Source organism: Leptonychotes weddellii, chromosome 3 (assembly GCF_054177405.1).
Source record: "Leptonychotes weddellii isolate Sample4059 chromosome 3, ASM5417740v2, whole genome shotgun sequence".
Classification (NCBI taxonomy): domain Eukaryota; kingdom Metazoa; phylum Chordata; class Mammalia; order Carnivora; family Phocidae; genus Leptonychotes; species Leptonychotes weddellii.
Window position 1 is genome coordinate 29,929,759 of NC_138371.1, and position 21,609 is coordinate 29,951,367.

Genomic DNA, 21,609 nt, shown 5'->3' on the forward strand with positions numbered 1-21,609 from the left:
GATGGGTTAGCCTGGTGATGGGTATTAAAGAGGGCACGTACTGCATGGAGCACTGGGTGTTATGCGCAAACAATGAATCATGGAACACTACCTCAAAAACTAATGATGTAATGTATGGTGATTAACATAATAAAAAAAATTACATTTTTAAAAGCTTTACAAAGGGGGAAACTGTTCCACAATCTCTTACTATACTTAGCTTTAAACCCAGTTAGCAATTAAAAGTATACTATCAATTTAAAAAATATCAGTTAAGTGTAGATGGACCAGAATAATCTAATGATCTGTTACTAGAAATATGCAACTTTCCAGTATTAAAGGAATTTCCAACAGGAGGACTCCAAGGATTTTTGAAGATACTATACTCAATAGTGAGCTAGCAATATAATCTTCATACAGGAAGTTCATTTATAAGACAAAAAAAATAGTACTCAACCCAGGCAAAATCTGGTGTACCAAGGCTTCCAAACAGGAAAAAATAGACAAAAAACAAATGGGGCGTGGGTCTTTACAAATATTTTTTAAAGATAGGAATCCATCCATTCACTCATTTGAACAAAATTTTTACTGGGTCTCATTTAAATCTGGCAAGTTCTCCCTACCCCAATTCCCCCCAGTTGAAGGGAGAAAGGAACAGATTAATTGTAACAGAAGCAATGGGTGGGCCACACGATATTCAAAAAAAAATTAATTGGCAGGGAGACTGTCCAAAGATATGGGTTCTAAGCCTTTCTTATACAAGAAACATAACATTTCTGAAGTAGATCAGGTGCATTCTGACACTAAATCAATTTCCAGAAGCAGACGTTCCAAGAATTCTTAGGGATATCATTAATGCAACTGCTTTCTAGAGAAGTGAAGAATGTCTACCTAGAAATTACCTAGCAATCCATGTCTACACATAAAGCACTGACTCACGAGAGAGTCCCATATGGCCATTATCAGACTTTTGCCATTAAATACTACTCTTCTTAGTAACGTTATATATTTTCTTGTTTTTATTATTAACCCTTGAATATTGCAACATTCAATATTGCCTCTCTCTTTAATTCTAAAGTCCATTAAGGCCAGGGATGTCATCTTAATACCTTATAAGCTGCTCTGCAAGGTGAACTTAAGTTCTAAAATAATATAAAGAGACATCACTCATCCTTATCTTTAGAAATATCAGTACATGCACAATAGGAAAACATAAATGATGTGAAATGGTTTTCCAGAAACTACTAGAGCTCAGTAAATCCCAGTATAACACCAAGTAAAATAACAATTTTTAGGAATGCTAAATTAGAAGGATAAGTGTAAAAAAAATTTTTTTTATCTTCCAAAATGTCCATGTTATTATTAAAAATGTTAGTGCACCATGCTCCAAAAGTGTATGGTCTACTCTGTATGCACACAGAATATAGTAGCATTTATGAAACCAGTTGTCATTAACAACATTGTTAACTTAATCACCTGACTAGGTCAAAAATATTCAGCCATCACTATGCTCTCTCATTTCCCTCATCCCTCAAATGTAATCAGTTAACAAGTCCTATCAATTATTTGCTTCTCAAATAAGTCCTTTTTCATTCACACTACAACCGCTCTATTTCACACAACTTGAGAGTGCTGAAGACAGTAAAAATTGAGTAAAAAGATTTTTTCTTATTTTTAATTTCTTACAAAGATAATCATCTAAAGTAAAAACAGTAACAATGTATTGTAGGATTTATAACAGAGAAGCAAAATATTTGACAATGAAAGCACAAAGGATGGGAGGCAGGAAATGGAAGTATATTAAAAGAAGATTATAACATGAACTATTAGACAACACAGATACAGAACATAGCCATCACTGCAGGAAGTTCTCTTGGACAGCGCTGCTCAAGCAACCACTAAGCATATTAAAACGAGATATAACTAGTAACTAATGGTGGAGATAAAATGGAATCATTAAAAAAAATAGCAATCCAAAGGAAGATAGCGTAAAAAAACATAGGCTCCTGGAACTCAAGTATGAACTGACACCAAGTCCTGAAATATATTTGACAACAGAAAGAAAAATGTGTATCTCTGTCCAAGAAATTTCATTTCTAAGAACTCATCCTACAGATAAACTCATAAGTACACAAAGAAGTATAAACAAGAATATTCAACATAATATACCACTGAACAGCAAAAGATTGGAAATGATCAAAATGTTCAAAAAAAGCCTGATGAAATGAGTGGTAAATAAACTTGTAAGCATAGTCACATATATACATATTTGTATATGCCATAGAGTAACTCTGGAATAATAGAAGGGAAACAGCTAAATGAATTTTCTCTGAGAATAATGAACTTAAAGACAAGTATGGAGAAGACTTACTGTATTTTGTTTTACCGTTTATAATTTTTTTTTTATCACATGTATATATTATCTACAGAGAAAGAAAGGAAAGGAGAGGGGAGGAATACATGCTGGTAGGTAGACTAGAACATACAACTACAAAATCAGCCCTTTAAGAGCAAGAACTCCAAAAAAAGATTTAAGTTTACTTCCAAAAGAATTTAACACTAACTCATAAAGAAGAATGGTCAACTAAAAATTTCATGTAGTCTTTTTGGAATAAACTATAGGTAATTTCACCTTCACTATATGCAAGCCTTTAACAGAAAGCTGTTCTATTACTATAAGACTGAAGAAATAGAAAGGTATAACCCACAAGGACAACAGGCAGGAAAAAAGACAACAGCAGAAAAGATGTTTCAACCAAGTTTTGAAAGCAAATATATTAAGTGATAAATTAGCTGCAATCTGATTATAAACTCAACCCAAGATTTTCTGTACTGTCCAACAGAAGTTCTAGATTTCTGTGCAAAGAAAAGTGTCTTGCCATTCACAGGAAAGCAATGAATAATTTGCTGCATTTTCAACTTCTTATATGAATAAACAAACTTTTTCTTGTTTAACAAGCATCAAGAGCAGGGAAAGAAATGTTTCATTTCATTTGAAAATGAAATGTGGGTGTGCTCATTTCAAGTTCAACCCAGAATTGAGTATTTGGATAGCAAAACTGTACATGTATTGCCTTAAGGAGATAAATTTTGTTTTTATTTTTGAAACATCACTTTTTATGTGTAAGTCTATAAAAGAGATCAAGGAACCAACAGATGTGTACGATTCTGCATAACTTATATTTGAGACAGATCATGTTACTCAGAAAGAATTCTTTCAAACTCTTATACAAATTGTGTCTCAGGCTAAATTTTTTTCATATTATCTTAGCTTATGGTTTCCATAGCTTTATTATACAATTTTGTCAATAAATTTTCATATTGTAAAAACTAACTTTACTAACTTTATTTAAATTAAATCTACTGAGTCTACCTTTAGAAAAATTAAATCTCATTTGGTTTAGGCCAATTATCTAAGCAAAATGTACTGTGGTTGTCTTAGGCATTATCTAAGCAAAATGTACTGTGGTTGTCTTAGGAATTTTAAAAATCTATGAAAGGGAAAGAGATTGGGGCGCTTGGCTGGCTCAGTCAGTGAATCATGCAACTCTTGATTTTTGGGTCAGGAGTTTGAGCCCCATGTTGGCCATGAAGTGGAAAGGGGGGGGAGGTGCACCTGGGTGGCAGAGTCATTAAGCGTCTGCCTTCCGCTCAGGTCATGATCCCAGGGTCCTGGGATCGAGCCCCGGATCGGGCTCCCTGCTCTGTGGGGAGCCTGCTTCTCCCCTCTCCCACTCCCCCTGCTTGTGTTCCCTCTCTCGCTGTGTCTGTCAAATAAATAAATAAAAATCTTAAAAAAAAAAAAAAAAGAGAGAGAGAGGAAGGGGAGGAAAGAGGAGGGGAGAGGGGAGTAAAGAAAGGAATGAAGAAAGAGAAAAAGAAAGAGGAAGGAAGATTGATTTCAAGAAATGTGAACTAAACTGTTTTTCCCCAAGAAGAGGAAGAGGGAAAATTACACAAAATGAATAAAATTATAATACATGGGTCAAATAGATCCACAGAGAAATCCGTCTGTACTCAGAAGAGCATTTACCATTTATATCTCAGCTTAGTGATCATGAAAGCAGGAGTTCCTTGAGAAACAGAAATTATCTCCAGAGCAAAAAGACTGGGAAAAACTGCTTTGGAGAGATTAACTTGGCAGGCTCTGGACTTAAAGACACCAGACATATCCTCAGGCATGATACTGTAGAACTCTTCCCTGGGAAACCTGGCAGGAAAAAAAAACCCTACATTAGAGAGTCCTTTCGTCGTCATCCTAAGATCCTCCAGTCCACCATCCTGACCTAGCCAGACAGAACATCTAGTCAGCATTTCCAGGTCTTATTTGAATAGTAATAGAAAACTAATGACACTTTTCAACATGACAAAGCTCAAGACAAAAAGAGCTCTGAAGATAATGCAAAGGGCAAAAAAAGAACTTTGAGGGTATTTACACCTTTTATAAATATTTTCAGAAGACCCTGACAATCAGACAGCAATGTAAGTTCTCTTGAAAAACAAAAATATGACCAAGATTTAAAAATCAACTGAAAGGACAGAAGATAAAATAAAGCCGCTAGAAAGAAGAACAAAAAGATAAACTAGGACAGAAATAAGAAAAGTATTAGTTCAATTCAAGAGGTCCCACATAGCAGGGGTTCCAAAAAGACATGACAACAGAAAGGAGAAATGACAGAAAAAATTTCCCCAGAAACAAAGAGTACTAAGAGTTGAAAGGGACTGTGTCTAGGGGCAGGAAGTAGGAGTAGAGAGAGATGTTTTGGGAAAACATTTTATTTGATTATAAGTTCAGTGTTATTTGATTTTTTTTTAATATATTTTTTAAGTAATCTCTACACCCTACACGGGGCTTTAACTTATAACCCCAAGATCAAAAGTCACATGCTCTACCGACTGAGCCAGCCAGGCGCCCCCGTGCTATTTGGTATTTTTAATTACATAAATGTATTTTGATAAAAATAAAATTTAAATTTAAAAATACAGTATTAGGACAAATACGCTCTTTTTTCTTAAAGGAATTTGGACATGGAAGTAGCTGACTTTCTCAACTTCCTTCCCTTCTCTTGCTAAGTTATCTGACATTTTAACCCACCCTTACCACCTTCTCATCCTCAGAGAAAGAAGTGTCCTTAGTCATTCCTGAGATTTCCAGACTCTCCACATGCTGGATCCCATTGCCGCTCACATTTTCCATGACCTTGCTCCATCTACTATTTTCATCTTCTCTTACACTTGCAGTCTCATTCTCCTCTGAATCCTTTCCCCAGACCTTAAAAACATGCTTAAGTTTTCCCTATCCTATACACACACAAATGAACCTTAGCTCAACTTTTCATCCTGTTTCATCACTTTCCTTCCTTTCAGTGACATAAGAGTAATTTGTACTCCTTAAGAGTAATTTCTAATCATTACCCTTACTTAATAACCCTCACCTACCACTTTAATCCAATTTCTGTCCCCCACAAACTACTCTCTCTCAACAATCATCAACTGGCGGAAATGCCAAATTCAAAAGCCTATTTTCCAGGGTCACCCTACTTATTCTCTTCACAGAATTTGAAAATCTTTATCATCCCCTCCTTGAAATCTAACCTTTCTTCTGGCTTTCTCAACACTATTCTACCATTTCTCCTTCCTTTGTCAGGCTCCTTCACTGGCTTTTAACTTTCAACCCTTAAAATGCTTGTTTTCTCCTGGAGTTCTATCCTCAGGATTCTCCCCATCATCTTATCCATTCTGATCATTTCAAGCATTGTCCACATGTAAATGCCTAGCATGAAGTACATGTTAAGTGAATGTTTACTGAACTGAAATCAATGAGTCCCAATTTTTTTCCCCGCAATTCAAACTGCACCCCTGAGTTCTAAAAACTGTATTTGCCACAGTCTAAGAAATTGCCTGGATTTCCTGAGAGCACAAACTAAACATGTCTAAAACTTCATTCACTTTCTTTTCACAAGCTTGCATTCCCTCGTGTGTTACTTTTCAAAATTAGTACCACCAACCAACCAATTATCCTGAACTGCCTCTTTCTCAATCCCTATGTCCAAAAGGTTACCACACTCTCCTCACTCTCTTTTATCCTTGCCATTTCCACTTCCATAGCACCTAAACTCACATGCTCGATGCCTTAGTCTCTCCCATCTCAAATTCATGTTCTACTCCTCCTGAGTAACTATAAATGCTACACATCTTAAGAATGTAAATACTACTACCACTACAAATTACCCCAAATGTCTAAACCCTTGGATGATGAGGATGATAAAGATATGAAAATAGCTAATACTGGGAGATTTCTATAACCACACAGAGATTAAAAGGATTTTATCCTTCTAATAATCCTCTACTGTAAACACTACTAGTATCCTCTCCCTTTTTTTTTAGAGTGGGGGGAGAAGAGCAGAGGGAAAGGGAGAGAGAGAATCTTAAGCAGGCTCCACGCCCAGTGCAGAGCCCAACATGGGGCTCAATCTCACAACCCTGAGATCATGACCTGAGCTGAAACCAAGAGTGGGACGCTTAACCAAATGAGCCACCCAGGCGCCCCTGTACTGAGTTTTCAAACTATTTTTCTTTGGTGTTTCTAGTGCCTGCTTTTCAAACTGGAGCACAGCAAAATCACAGGGGGGTGTGGTGGGGGACTTTCAAAGTCTACATTTTTAGCAAGGACCCTAAGTAATTCTGATGAACCACAGACCACACTTGAACTACAGTTCTGGATGCTCACAAGCAATGTTCTCTCCAACTTGAAATTTCATACAACCATGAAAACTAAGCCTACACTGGCAATTTATGTTACATCCACTAAAACTAGAAGCAAAACTAATATGATACACAATATCTAACTTTTATACTGAGGTACTGTGCTGAGTATTTTTAAATTTCCTTTCATTTAATCCTTACCACCATATGAAGCAGATATCATCATCATCATCACCTATTTTACAGATAAGAAAGTTAAGGGTTAGAAAGTTATTCACATTCCCAAAGCACATGGCTCCTAGGTGGTGGAAAACAGATATTAAACCCAGACTGTCTATCCAAAGCCTATATGCTAATATGCCACCTCTCCATTTGTAATATGCCTATTTGACATTTTATTAAGACAAAAGGAGGGAAAGCACAAAACAAACCTCACCTTCTTCCCCATTTTATCTACAGTTAACACTGTTGCCTAGTTACCTTCTCTAAGCATTTCGCAGTTCCTAATGGCAAACCAGTTTGCCATGGAGATGGCAGGCACTGAAGGTGAGAAGTTTAAAATATGTCAGGGATAGGTGCTTGGATGACTTTATAGTAGTCAAGAGAAGGAAGTTCTGGATTAACAAATGGTTATCTTTAACCCTGGGGGAATAAAGCAACTGGATAGGGATGCGGCAGAATAGGGATGCCCCTCTAAAGATTCTGAGACCTCAAACTCAGAGGCATTCAGGCCTAACAAAGGTTAGGGCATCCAGTTCAATTAACAGACACCCTGAAGTTGGCAGCCTTATCTAGATAGTCCCTGGAATTTGAGTCATATGAGGTTTACAGAACTACAGACCCTTCCTCTCTACCAGTAAAGATTTCTACATTTCACTGAGGCTGGAAACTGGTGATAATTTTCCTTTAATCAAAATGGGAGTACCAGTGATTAAAAAGATTCTCCTTTTTCCCCTCCTCTCCTTCCAGATTTAGTCTGAAGAAAACAGCAAATTATCTTGTTTGTGTTATAAAGACTTGAAATCTGAAATCTGAAACTCCTACTCTGCTACTAGAGTGAAACAAGACATTCTTAGGAAGGAAGCTATCAGACATCCACTTCAGTGTAACTTAATGACAGGCACTATTCCTTTCACATCTAGTTAAGCGTGCTGCACTAGAGGAAAGTTTTTATTTTCTGGGTTTTTGTTTTTTGTTTTTGGTGGGGAGACACGGGGGAAGCTTTTAAGAAGGGTTAATTTTACAGCATGAATGGAATGACAGATCTGAGAGAGGGGAGCTTTGGGAAACATGAAGAGTGGGCACATGAGGAGACGGAGATCCCAGAAAATAGAGTCCTAAAGAGCAGAAAAAAAGAACACCTTCCTCCACTCTTTGCCAATACTTAATTTAACCGTGCTCTCCTCAGGTTGCTGCTCTGCTTTAAGGGGCACACAGTTGAGAGGGTAGCCACATTCTGTTATCAGACTGGGGTCACCACCTCCTCCTCCCCCTTCCACTTTCCACACTATGCGGGCTCCCGAAGGCTGAAGGCAAATTGAAGTAATTATGTTCACCAGATACATCTAAGAGTCGCTTCAAAACCTAAGCACGTGTAATTTTGCTATGTTATATATATATCCAGGTTCTATCTTACATACCATGAAGCTACCTTCTTAATATAAAAGACATGGTTTTGGAGTACCACCCAGGAGAATTCAAATATCAATTTTACCACTTGTTACTTAACCTCTCTAAAACCTACCATGAGAGTTAAAATGAGATCTTGTAGGTAAATCACCAAACACACAGCAGGAACTCAGTAAAGTGATAACTATTATTTGAGGGGGAGGAGGATTCTAGTACTTTTAACAACAGAAGTTAAAAAAACACTGCATTTTCAAAGGGTTTAAAACAGTATTCTTTTTCTGATTAGAAAACACTATTGATCATTTTCCAGGGCAATCTCTGTAAAAAACGTATCCATTGTCTAAAATCTTTGATAAAATAAATAGTAAGAAAGATTCATCCTGCTCCCTGCGTTTCTGAAGGGACCCTTGAAATCACTTAACAATCTCTTTTATTTGGTTGAGAAGTACTGTACTAAGTTTCCTGAAATTTCCAGTAATTCTGACTGAAAGACTCTAAAGAAATTCTCTAGACAAGGGAAAAACAAAGGTATATGTCTGCAGTATTACTGCATAAACTAAAAACCACCCATTTCTTTTTTTTTTTTTAGTAGATTCTAAAACGAAGGCAATCAGATGACAAATCTTCTCTCTCCACTTTCACAATTTGAATTTCTTTTTGAGTTACTTTATGAATGACTCCAGTGGAACCCAACAGCTCCATTCAGAACCAAGAAAGCTCCCAAGTACATAGAAAAACAACAGGGTTTTTTTGGTCCCTAAAATAATAACAAGGAGACAATCGGTGGATTTGTTTTTTTAATAAAACAAATCGTTTTACATCTATACAATATCAGTATTTCATTTTTTAAAAAGATTTTATTTATTTTTTTGACAGAAAGCGACACAGCGAGAGAGGGAACACAAGCAGGGGGAGTGGGAGAGGGAGAAGCACGTCTCCCGTCGAGCAGGGAGCCCGATACGGGGCTCTGTCCCAACCTGAGCTGAAGGCAGACGCTTAACGACTGAGCCACCCAGGCGCCCTCACTATCAGTATTTCAGAGAGACACCCAGACTCTAAGATAAAGCCCATAAACCTTCCAAAGGCATCTTCCTTAACTTCTTTCTTGCTACCCACTTATCAAGTCTTAGGAAATGCTAACACGCTCCCAGCCTCACGTCTCTTCAGGGATCCAAATCTGCTATGCTAATGAATTCGATCTTTACAATCTGAAACTGTTTTGCGAAAGAGAAATACTTAGCAGCAGACATGTGCTATATTAACATTAACCATGTCACTTAAAGTGACAAACCACTCCTAGCCTCACCCCCAAGGGAGGGTAAGCAGTAACCGGTCGGCGGCCAGAATCCCAGGTTTATCATTAACAAGTCTCAGCCCAACTACAAGGTTAGCGGCTGCACCTGCACTATACGGGACCCGCGCAAGGTCGGCAGAGCAATGAACGAGACAAACGGAGCGGTGGAGAGGGCGCGGGGCTCGCCCCGGGAAGGCGGCTCCGCACCACCCGGGCCCCGCCCCGGCCCCGCCCCAGCCCCGCCCCCGGCCGCCCCGCTCCGCGGTAGCGCCGCAGTCCCCGCGCGAAAGCAGCGCGCGCCCGGGACCCCTTCCCGCCGCCTTCCCCTCGCTGCGCAGTCCCCAGCACGTACCTGCTTTGCAAACCGGGGCGCTTGGGCTCCTCCTCTCCGGGGAACTACGGCTCTGCTCCGGGGACCTTCTCCGGTGCCGGACGCGGGCTGGGGGTGGGGCCGCGCTCACCTCGCCAGTCCACAGGTGGGTGGGCGACGAGCAAGGCGACGACACGGTGCCCAGCAGCGGCGGCGGGGGCTGTGGCCGCGGGGGGCTCCCGCGAGCCCCGGGCGCGGCGCCGCGCGTGGGGCTGGTGCCTCGCGTGGACGTCGCGGACGCGCCCGTCTGCGTGGCCACAGTGGGGCTGGTGCGCGCGGCCGCACTCCCGCCGCCGCGCGTGGGGCTCGTGCTGCGCGAGGCGGTGCGCGGGCCCCCGCCGCCGCCGCCGCCGCCGCCTGAGGGGCCTGAGGCGCCACCACAGCAGCCGCCGTTGTTGCCGCCGCCGCCGCCGTTGCTCCGCGTGGGGCTGCCATGTTGCTGCTGCTGCTTCAGCTGGAACGGAACCGTCGCCCTCATGGGTTGCAGGCGGCTCCCGGCTCCCCCGGCCGTGGCGACCGCACCGCCCCCGAGGGAGCCGGCCGGCGTGGGGGACCCATTGCGCCTCACCCGCTGGGACATGGTCCCCCCCCTCCCCGGTGACTGGGCGAGACGGGGGGGGGTTGTTGTTGTTGGGTTGCAGGGGTTGGATTCTCGAGGCCGAAGGGAAGGTCCCTGCGACGGGGTGACGAAGCCGGAATCCGGGGAGCAGGGGGCGCCCGGGCCGCGGCCGGCAGCAACGAGGTGGTGCAGCCGCCGCCGCCGCTCCTCCTCATCAACAATAGTGTCTCCTCCGCTGCCCCCGCCCCCCGCGAACGCCCATTGGTGTAGCGTCAGCCGCGCTCGAGCCGCTCCACCGCGCCCATTGGCTGCTAGCAGCTCGGGTCCCGGGCCCCCGGGGCCTTAGAGAGCCTGGGTTTGCGCGGAGACCGTCTGCTCTTTAAAGAGAAAAAGACCCCGCCCCCCGGGGAAGGGGGAGCGGAGGAAACAGGCCGTGTGTATGTGTAATGTGTGCGCGCGCGCGTGTCTGTGTGTACACGTGAATGTACGCGTACGCGCGCCTGGCCACGCGCGTCTTTCCCTTCCCACTGGGGGGAGCCCTGGGGACTCAGACTCTGGAATGTTGCGAAAGGAAATGTCCTGAACGAGAGCGGTCCCCAAGGATGTCTCAAGTCTTTTCCCCATAACTCATTTCCTTACCTCAGTTTTAACGCGCAGAGGATGTGTAAGTTCATCTCTTTTTGTTCTGTCCTAATTCCGTCAACGTTTGGACAGAGCTCAAAGAAGAAATTTAATTAATCTTATTGGCATTTTACTCCTCGTCTCCTTTTTTTGGGGTTTAAATCTCTACAAAGAGCCAAATCTCAGAAAGATTAAAATTGCTTCTTAGAATGTGGTTTTAGATCGTATCTATGAAGTCCAGTTACCAAGTGATTTCGCCACCTTCCAGTATCTCGAGTCATCAAGAATTTATTTTAATCAGCTACGTCACAGTTCCTTGATACTTTGGAAAGATGTGTGCTACCTTACAAGTTTGTAAAGTGCCATAGTTTGCAAAGGGATTTATTTGATACATCGTTATTTGAGACAGAACTGGACCAGCCATTCATATTTTTGTCTAATGAAGGAAACAGGTCTTTGTAGTATGGGCAAGAACTTAGGAAGACAGGCAGTAACACTAGTCTAAAATCTTAGGAGCTCCTTATCAAGACCAAAAGAAAGGTAGACCCATAGACCACATATTGACTTCTCCGGCTACAAATTGCCTGTCCATGACCTCTTTTTACTAGGTTATTAGATGTACATTCTAGACAGACTTCGTCTTGTAAAAATGTGAGCATGGAGGGCACAGTATGATTTGCTTTGGACCTGAAATTCTACTGGGACCCTGTGCACTGTGGAGGAAAGCCTTCGAAGACCCCAGACCCACCATTTACTCTGTAACCTTAAATAGATCACTAGCCAGTTTCCTTATCTGTAAAATGCAGAACCATCTCCTTCATACAATTATGATTGTTAACCAAGGGTTAAAGGAGAATACAGTGTGTAGAAGATACTCAGTAATTCCAGAGTCTCCATGAGATTCAGAGGCCCACATCTCTCCTTATCACCCATTCCTCCTCTCTCCCCCACCACTAAAAGGACCCCAAGCCCTTGACCCATGAACCTGCCTTAAGTTGGCTGGTGCTCTGGATAGATCTGACATCACTACCCATCCCAACAACCTGTGGTAAGACAAAAACAGTGCTCATGAGACAGGACACACAGGAAACTGCCAACAAGATCCACGCAGATAGTGAAGTCCCATCTTAAAACAATGAGTAAGAGAGAAAATAAACCTTTAAATAAAGATGTCATGGACCCGGTATATGACACTTCTGTCCTGCACAAAGCAGGAGCTCAGTACATACTTAAGTGAATTAAACTGAGGGAGTTCAGCAGCCCTCACGTTTGGGCCTTCCTGATCAATTTTCTTTTCCTGATGAGTTCGAGATTATTATATTTTTGCCTACCCTTTTAATTCATTCCTCCATCCTCAGTGTGTTTATTTTTCTTTTTTTAATTAAAAAATGTTTGAGTATAATTAATACACAATGTTATATTATTTCAGGTGTGCCTGATCAATTACTTTTGATGTCACCAAACTAGAGAGCTATTTGTAGGGGCAAGAGACTTTTAGCTTTTCTGAGCTACTGTGCTGATTTCAGCACATAATTTCATTAGATCAAAGAGTTAAAGTGTCCTTGGCTCAATCATGAGTTCACTTTCTGCTTCTAGTCATGTTTCTTATAGAAAAAACTCTACTTTTCCAGAAAATGTTCTTAGGATGTCATTCAAGTTATGTATGAAGTTGAAAAAGCATCATACTGAAATTGGTTTATCTGTATTTAAACTCCAGAAGACAACATTACTGATAGGCTCATTTGCTTCTGTGTTTTCTTAACTCTTAAAGTGATCTTATTGGGGTGCCTGTGTAGCACAGTGGGCTAAGTGCCCAACTCCTGATCTCAGGGTCAGGAGTTTGAGCCCCACATTAGGCCCCATGACCTGTTGGGCCCCATGTATGTTGGGCTCCATGCGGGGTGTGGGGCCTACTTTAAAAAAATAAAAAATAAGTGATCTTGTTATAGTAAAGGAGGGTGGATTCTGAGAAAAAGTTTATCTTCCTGTAGTTTTTTTTCTTCTTATAGTTTTAACAGAGTCAGCCATATCCTTTTATAAATCTCTACAATGTCATCTAATGGAACACAATACAGCCACTAAAATGATAATTATGAAGTCATAAATTCCTTTCACTTTTAAAATGGAAAAACTAAAATGCATCCATTATAACTGCAACAACACAAAAATGTTTATGCATTATAAACAATATTAAAGGATAAAATACTAATATGAAAATAAAATAGTCATTTTTAAGGTGGAATTTGAGGAGGTGTTTCTTTCCCTAAGAAATACTGATACAATAGCCCCGCTTATCTATGGTTTTGCTTTCCATGGTTTCAGTTACCAACAGTCAACCTCAGTCTGAAAGCAGATGATCCGACTTCTGACAAATAGTCAGAGGTCAGTATTAGCCTTACTCTATGTCACAATGCCTACGACATCCATGTCACTTCATCTCATCTTGTAGGCATTTCATTTCACATCATCACAAGAAGAAGTGTGAGTACAGTCTATTTTGAGAGACCACATTCACATAACTTTTACTGTAGTATATTGTTCTATTTTATTACAAGTTACTGTTGTTAATCTCTTACTTTGCCTAATTTATAAATTAAACTTTATCATAAGTATGTATGTATGGGGAAAAAACATAGTGTACATAAGGTTTGATACTATCTGCAGTTTTAGTCATCCACTGGGGGTCTTGGAGTGTATCCCCCTTGGAGAAGAGGAGACTACTGTATACAATTTCCCCTAATGAAGGAGGAGAATTATCAGAACTTAAATTGCTGAGTGATGTTCTGTACTCAAAATCTGACAGCTACTTCACTGAGACTTTTGTCTAAGACCATTTCTTTTTTTTTTTTTTTAAGATTTTATTTATTTAGGGTGCCTGGGTGGCTCAGTTGGTTAAGCAACTGCCTTCGGCTCAGGTCATGATCCCAGGGTCCCGGGATCGAGTCCCACATCAGGCTCCCTGCTCAGCGGGGAGTCTGCTTCTCCCTCTGATCCTCCCCTTCTCAGGCTGTCTGTCTCCCATTCTCTCTCAGATAAATAAATAAAATCTTAAAAAAAAAAAAAGATTTTATTTATTTGTCAGAGAGAGAGCACAGCAGGGGCAGTGGCAGGCAGAGGGAAAACAGGCTCCCCGCTGAGCAAGGAGCCCTTTGCAGGACTCGATCCCGGGACCCTGGGAACGTGACCTGAGCTGAAGGCAGACGCTTAACTGACTGAGCCACCCAGGCGCCCCTATCTAAGATCATTTCATGAAGGCTTTCCATAGCATCACACGTTCCGGTGTTACTCTTACCTCTCTACTCCTTGGTCATTTCCTGGCTTCTTCTCAGTCTGACCCTTAAATGGTGAGAGTACCTCAGGACTCTCTCCCAAGCCTTGGACTCCACTCACTCCCCAGACAGATGGCTCCATTTGTATGCAGAATTCCACTGACCAACACACTGCCATCTATTTAGCTGCCTGCTTGGCATCTCGCCTTGTACACCTCACAGGGGCCTCAAACCTTGTCCACAGCCGAATTCATCATCTTCCCTCCACTCACCCACATACAACAACTGGCTCCTCTTCCAGTTTTCCCTCATCTAAATAACCAGTGCCATTATCTACTCAGCAGTCTAAAACAAAACCCTGGAAGTCATCGTGGCTCTCACACTCCATTAGGGCAAGTCCAATGACTCGCCATATCTTAACTACCCGAGCTTTTAAATACTTTGTGAATCTACCGCTCTTCTCCAAATTCACCACCTCCTCCAGCCATGCCTCTATCTTCTCTGGTCTGTATTCTTACACTTACCTAGGCAGTCACCCTAGATCATCTTTGCCCCAGCCTACTTCTCCAAGCTCCCCATTCCTCACCTGTAATCCATTCCCCACACATCTAGAGTAGTCTTTTAAAACCACAAACTTAATCACCTTGCTCTACTGTCTGAAGCTTTCCATTTCTCTTAGGATAAAGCTCCCAGTCCTAAGGCTTATCACACATTCCATGGGCCCACCTCTTCCTCTCTACGCTCCAGACATACTGTCTTCTTTGGTTTCCCCCAAATACTTCATACTCTCATCCTGAGGCCTTTACACTTGTTATTTCCTCTGCATGAACACTCCTCACTCTCATCACTAGGCCAATTCCTGATCCGTTCTTAGATCAGGGAGGCCTGGGTTGTCTTGCTCCCCACTTAAATTAGTTTCCTTTTTTTAAAAAAGATTTTTAAAATTTATTTATTTTTGAGGGAGAGAGAGAGCACGAGCAGGGGAGAGGGGCAGAGGGAGAAGGAGACTCCCCACTGAGCAGGGACCCAGATGCGGGGCTTGATCCCAGGACCCTAGCATCTTGACCTGAGCCAAAGGCAGACACTTAACCGACTAAGCCACCCAGGCGCCCCTTAAATTAGCTTCCTCAGGTTTATAGTAACACCATACTTCCCTGTTATAGTCATAACACATTATCTTCAGTATCTGTATTTTCTTGTCAATGTTAAGCTCTACAAGAGTTTGTTTGTTCACTCAACAAATAGTCATTGGCAGCCTTCTCTGTGCAGAGCACTGAGGCATTGGCTCTGTAGCCATGAACAAACCCACAAGCTCATTGTCTTCTTGGATTTACATCTGCAGGAGATAGACAATGAGCAAAACAGGCATGTGTGCACGCACACATCACCACACATGTAAATAAATTACCACCTGCAAAGTTCTATAAAGGAAACCATAGAGTGCCATGAACAACAACAACAATGGAGATCTAGCTAAGCTAAGTGGAAAGCACTTTCTGAAAAGGTGACATTTTAGATGAGACCTAAAAGATAAGAATGGGTCATCCACGGAAAGAACATTCCAAATGGAATAGCTAGGTAGAGACTAAGAAAGGAAAAGATTCTGTGTGCTTGAGGAACCAAAGGAAGACCAGTGTCAGCAAAGGGGAGACGAGTTCAGATAGAAGATTGGAGAGGTAAATAGAGACTAGATGATTTAGAGATTTTTAGGCCCTGGTAAGGGATTTAGATTTTATCCTAAGTGCAATGGTGTATTTTGAATAAAGCTGAGCCCACTCATTGCCCGTATCAGCATAAGATCTCATTCACAGGAAACAACAGATACTGAATATAAAAATGAAAAGCAGTCTAATATTTACTGAAGTGTATGAAATAAGCACAAAATGGAAATTTCTGTGTATAAGTCTCAGTAAGCATGATAAAAAAAATCTTGATCTATCTCTCTAAGTTCTACTCAGCACAGCACAGCAACACTCTCCAATCTCTCTTCTCTCTAAATATTACCCCCAAAAAGTAGGCCAGATCTGGACTTGGCTCTTCTTTGTTTGGCTTCATTCTCTCATCTTCAAGATTCCATTCCCTGCCCTTGTTAATGTAAGTCAATCAATCCTTTCTGATCTAAATCTGCACCTTAACCAATTTATCTTGATCAGCACAACTGAAGCCCCAGACTTGGGGCAGGGAAAGTGTGGGGTGGGGAGGGGGATTGGGAGGGTAGAATTCTTCCCAGAAAGATGTGGGAATGAAAGAATTCTTATATTTTCAGTTTTGTTTTGTTTTGTTTGTGTCTGTTATCACTACCATTGCTGTTGCTTTCATGCTGAGAACCTACTCTGGCCACTGTGGCCAATGGCTTGTTGGGGAAGCAGGAAGTAGCAAGGAAAATGGTGAGGAGTCTATTGCAAAGAAGCAAGGGGGGTGGAGCACTTGGGTGGCTCATTTGGCTAAGTATCTACCTCCCACTCAGGTCATGATCTCATGGTCCTGGGATTGAGCCCCTCAAGGGCTCCCTGCTGAGTTGGGAGTCTGCTTCTCCCTCTCCCTCTGCTCCCCCTGCCTCCGCTCATGCTCTCTCTCCCTCCCTCTCTCTCAAATAAATAAGTAAAATCTTTAAAAAAAAGAAAGAAGGAAGCAAGGGGGATTTAAGAGAGAAAAACAGTGGATGGATTCAAGATCTACCTTCTGGGTAGAACTAATTTGTCTTCCAGGTGGTGGGAGGTAAGAGAGAGGAGCTGTCAGGGATGTCCTCCAGATCTCTGGCTTGAAACCTTGGTGGTTGGTGGTCTGTTTATAAAGATGGGGAAGAGAGGAGGGAGGGATAGCCTTGGGATCAAAATCAGTCTAGGTTTGGAAGTATTATGTTTGAGTTTCTTATGAATTATTTAAAAGGAGTCATTGAAAAGGCAGTTGTATATGTAAGACTCAAGTTCAGAGAGGTCAGGCCAGGAGGTATAAATTTGGGAATTTTCAGCAGATAGATGTAATTTGTAGCTGTGTGAGCAAATGAGACTGCCTAAGGATTTACCACTACTTCTTGGTTTTAGCACAGTGCTGGCCCACACTGCTCAAAAACAATTTAAGCTCCTATCTGTCTCATTCACCCTCATATCCTCATGCCTAGGACAGTGTCTGCAATATTGCAGATACTCAATAATTTCCTGTGAATGGATTGAATGATTTAGCAACTGCACCATTCATAGCAGCTGAACAGTGATTTCAAACCTATGTCCCTTAGACTCCAGAGAATTTGCTTTCACCATAGGACAGTACTTGAGTTCAGCAGATAGTCTCAAAAACCTGGTGAGAAACACAAGCACATGGTATCCCCATTATATAAATGAGGAAACTAAAGAGGTCACATGACTTGCCTAAAACTACAACCCAGGTCTTGGATTCATACTCTAATATTCTTTCACCCTAGTAGAGATGACTTTCCACAGACTAGCAGCTGCTCTAGATATTTTGTACCTGCCAATTGCCATGAAGAAAGAAAAAAAGAAAACCCAAATAAATTAGGTCTGGAATTGGTAAGTGTCACCACTTAAAACAATCTTCTACTTTTCTGCCATGTACGCGTTTCCATGAAGATTCAGCTCAAATATCATATGGCTTTTATACTTCCCAAAAGCAAGATATTGGCTCCCTCTTCCCTGTGCTCACTGATGTTGTGCTGTTAGAGATATAGTTCCCCTATACCAGCAGTTTCTGTGCCTTTTCAGAAACTCTTTGATCTGATCTGTGTGTTAAAAGATACAGTAATGAACAAAGGCAGGGTAGAAAACAGTATGCACTGCCAGCAGGGCTTTTCTTTTAAGGATTATAGTTACCTACGTGCTTGTATGTGCATGCAGAGAGTATTTCTGGAAATTGTCTCAAGAAATTGGTCGCTGAAAAGAGGAACTGGGTGGGGAGGGAAAGGAAGATGTTCTTTTTTTATGCACATTCTTTGTACAATTTTTGAAGGGTTTTTTTTTTTTTAAGGTTTTATTTATTTATTTATTTAGAGAGCATGAGCAGAGAGAGGGGCAAAGGGAGAGGGAGAGAGAGAATCTCAAGCGGATTCCACACTGTGTGCGGAGCCCGACACGGGGCTCTGATCCCACAACCCTGAGATCCTGACCTGAGAGTCAGATGCTTAACCGACTGAGTCACCCAGGTGCCCCTGATTTTTGAAGTCTTTAAAGCATATTTATTTATTAGTTTTAGCCAAAAAAATTTTTTAAAGATTTATTTATTTATTTATTTGAGAGAGAGAATGAGATAGAGAGAGCATGAGGGGGGGAGGGTCAGAGGGAGAAGCAGACTCCCCACCAAGCAGAGAGCCCGATGCGGGACTCGATCCCGGGACTCCAGAATCATGACCTGAGCCGAAGGCAGTTGCTTAACCAACTGAGCCACCCAGGCGCCCAGCCAAAAAAATTTTAATGTAAAAAAAAAAAATCTCAGAAAATCAGGTTATTTTGGTGAACACTAAAGTTTGAAATTAGGACTTGTAAATGATAATTGCAGATTTGTATAAGCTTCAGTTTCCAAAATATTTCTGTATTTTGTTTAAATTGGATAATATTGAGAAACAAAGCTGATCAACAAAGCTAAGTGATTGCAAATGGCAATAGTTCTTTTAACAACTAGGCAGACTCAGAAATCTGAAATGGGAGTAATAGAAAATGTTTATTGGAAAAAATAATCCAGTGGGGAAACAGATGGAGATTTGGATGACATGAGAATGATAGAATATTCGTAATTGGGGCGCCTGGGCGGCTCAGTTGGTTAAGTGACTGCCTTAGGCTCAGATCATGATCCTGGAGTCCTGAGATCGAGTCCCACATCAGGCTCCCTGCTCGGCAGGGAGTCTGCTTCTCCCTCTGACCCTCCCCCCTCTCATGTGCTCTCTCTCTCTCATTCTCTCTCTCAAATAAATAACTAAAATCTTTAAAAAAGAAGAATATTCATAATTGTTGAAGCTGGGTGAGAAGTATAAAGTTGTTCATTATTCTGTTGTTTACTTTGTGTCTATTTCAAAGTGTCCATAATAAAATCTTTTAAAACTCAGTTCACAAGAATAAGCAACTGTTCATATCTTTTATTATAAAAGTCAAATACTGGAAACTTATAAAGCTCTAAATTTAAGAATCTGCATAACTCTACCTAAGCTACCTGACACGTTATCCATTTATTTGTTATTGCACATAAGAATGTACATCAGGGGGCGCCTGTCTGGCTCAGTTGGTAAAGCATGCAATTCTTGATCTCGGGGTGTGAGTTCAAATCCCACATTGGATGTAGAGTTTACTTTAAAAAAAAAAAGAATGTATTTCAGGCAGATGAACTCTGCTGTATATTTAATTGTGCTCAGCACTTATGCTATGGTCGCAGTCACCTGTAGATTTTTCTAGAAGCAGACATATGCACATTGGATTTTAAAAAGACCAAGGTAAGGGGCGCCTGGGTGGCTCAGTCATTAAGTGTCTGCCTTCAGCTCAGGTCATGATCCCAGGGTCCTGGGATCCAGCCCTGCATCGGGCTCCCTGCTCCACGGGAAGCCTGCTTCTCCCTCTCCCACTCCCCCTGCTTGTGTTCCCTCTTTCGCTGTCTCTCTCTCTGTCAAATAAATAAATAAATAATCTTTAAAAACAAAAAAAAAGACCAATGTAAAGCTACAACCTTTCTATGTAATGACATGTTTATAATAAATTCAAATATATGCTTTAAAAGGACAGGAAAAATTTATGTCTGACAAAAACAACAGTTTACCTGACAGTAGACATTAACAAGGGGTGGTCCCTTGGGGCACCTGGGTGGCTCAGTGGGTTAAGCATCCAACTGTTGGTTTCAACTCAGGTCATGATCTCAGGGTCGTGGGATTGAGCCCCATGTTGGGCTCCCGATACTCATTAGGGAGTTTGCTTGAGTTTCTCTCTGTCTTTCCCTGCCCAGCTCACATGCACACACCCTCTCTCTCTCTAAAAGAAAATAACAAATAAATCTTTAAGAAAAAAAAACAAGTGGTGGTCTCAATGTATTAAAATTTACTATATTAATTTATTTTGTTACAGATGTTTTAATATTTAAAATATATTTTGAGGGTGCCTGGGTGGCTCAGTCGGTTAAGCGTCTGCCTTCGGCTCAGGTCATGATCCCAGGGTCCTGGGATCGAGTCCCACATCAGGCTCCCTGCTCCGTAGGGAGCCTGCCTCTCTCTCTCTCTCTTTGTCTCTCTCTCTGTCTCTCTATGTCTCATGAATAAATAAATAAAATCTTTAAAAAAAATAAAATAAAATATATTTTGAAAATGAAACTCAGATCAAACATTTATTCTACCCCTGAAGCACAGGGCAGTTTAAAAACCACCAGACTGTGATAAATTTGAAGGCAGAAGATGTATTTTATTTATCTCTGTCTCTGCAATACCAAACACAATAGTTTGATGAATGAATATTGTTAAATGAAGGTATGGAAAAATTGATTTCTAAGCCCCAAAATAGTCTTATTAAAAATTCTTCTGTGTTGATTTTTTTTTGGAGTACTCAAAGTCCATCCTCATTAAAACAACAATTCAATACAAAAAAAATTTAATTAGGAAGTAAAAATCCACACTTCCCCAATCTTTTGTTTTTCTATGTATAAGGTAATATATACTTGTAAGAATTTTTTTACTTTAAAAAGTAGGATAACATTATGGGTACAAGTTTTGAAACCTGTTTTGTTTCCGCTTAAACATATATCTAAGACTCACTCAGTATACATCTAGATTCTATCTCCTTTTTTTATTTTATTTTATTTTTTAATTTTTTTATTGTTAAGTTAATCACCATACATTACATCATTAGTTTTTGATGTAGTGTTCCATGATTCATTGTTTGTGCATAACACCCAGTGCTCCATGCAGAACGTGCCCTCCTTAATACCCTTCACCAGGCTAACCCATCCCTCCACCCCCCTCCCCTCCTCTAGAACCCTCAGTTTGTTTCTCAGAGTCCATCGTCTCTCATGGTTTGTCTCCCCCTCCGATTTTCCCCCCTTCATTCTTCCCCTCCTGCTATCTTCTTCTTTTTTTTTTTCTTAACATATAATGTATTATTTGTTTCAGAGGTACTCCTTTTTTTTTAAAGATTTATTTTATTTTAGAGAGAGGGAGAGAGAGAGCATAAGAGCAGGGCTGGGGGAAGGGGCAGAGGGAGAG

At 41.2% G+C, this 21,609-nt stretch overlaps 1 protein-coding gene and 1 long non-coding RNA gene across 5 annotated transcripts in view; one reads left to right on the forward strand and one right to left on the reverse strand.

Moving 5' to 3' along the window:
* Nucleotides 1-10,804, reverse strand: part of FAM117B (family with sequence similarity 117 member B) — a 77,287-nt gene extending 66,483 nt beyond the window's left edge. The window contains exon 1 of one of the 4 annotated variants that reach the window (XM_081815358.1): nucleotides 9,960-10,804. In XM_081815358.1, the coding sequence (XP_081671484.1) occupies nucleotides 9,960-10,557 (598 nt within the window). In that variant the 5' untranslated portion in view covers nucleotides 10,558-10,804. The remainder of the gene's footprint in view (nucleotides 1-9,959) is intronic. The other 3 variants (XM_081815357.1, XM_081815356.1, XM_081815359.1) reach the window with 3 other exon arrangements.
* Nucleotides 1-21,609, forward strand: part of LOC145720742 (uncharacterized) — a 440,998-nt gene that overhangs the window by 137,953 nt on the left and 281,436 nt on the right. The window lies entirely within an intron of this gene.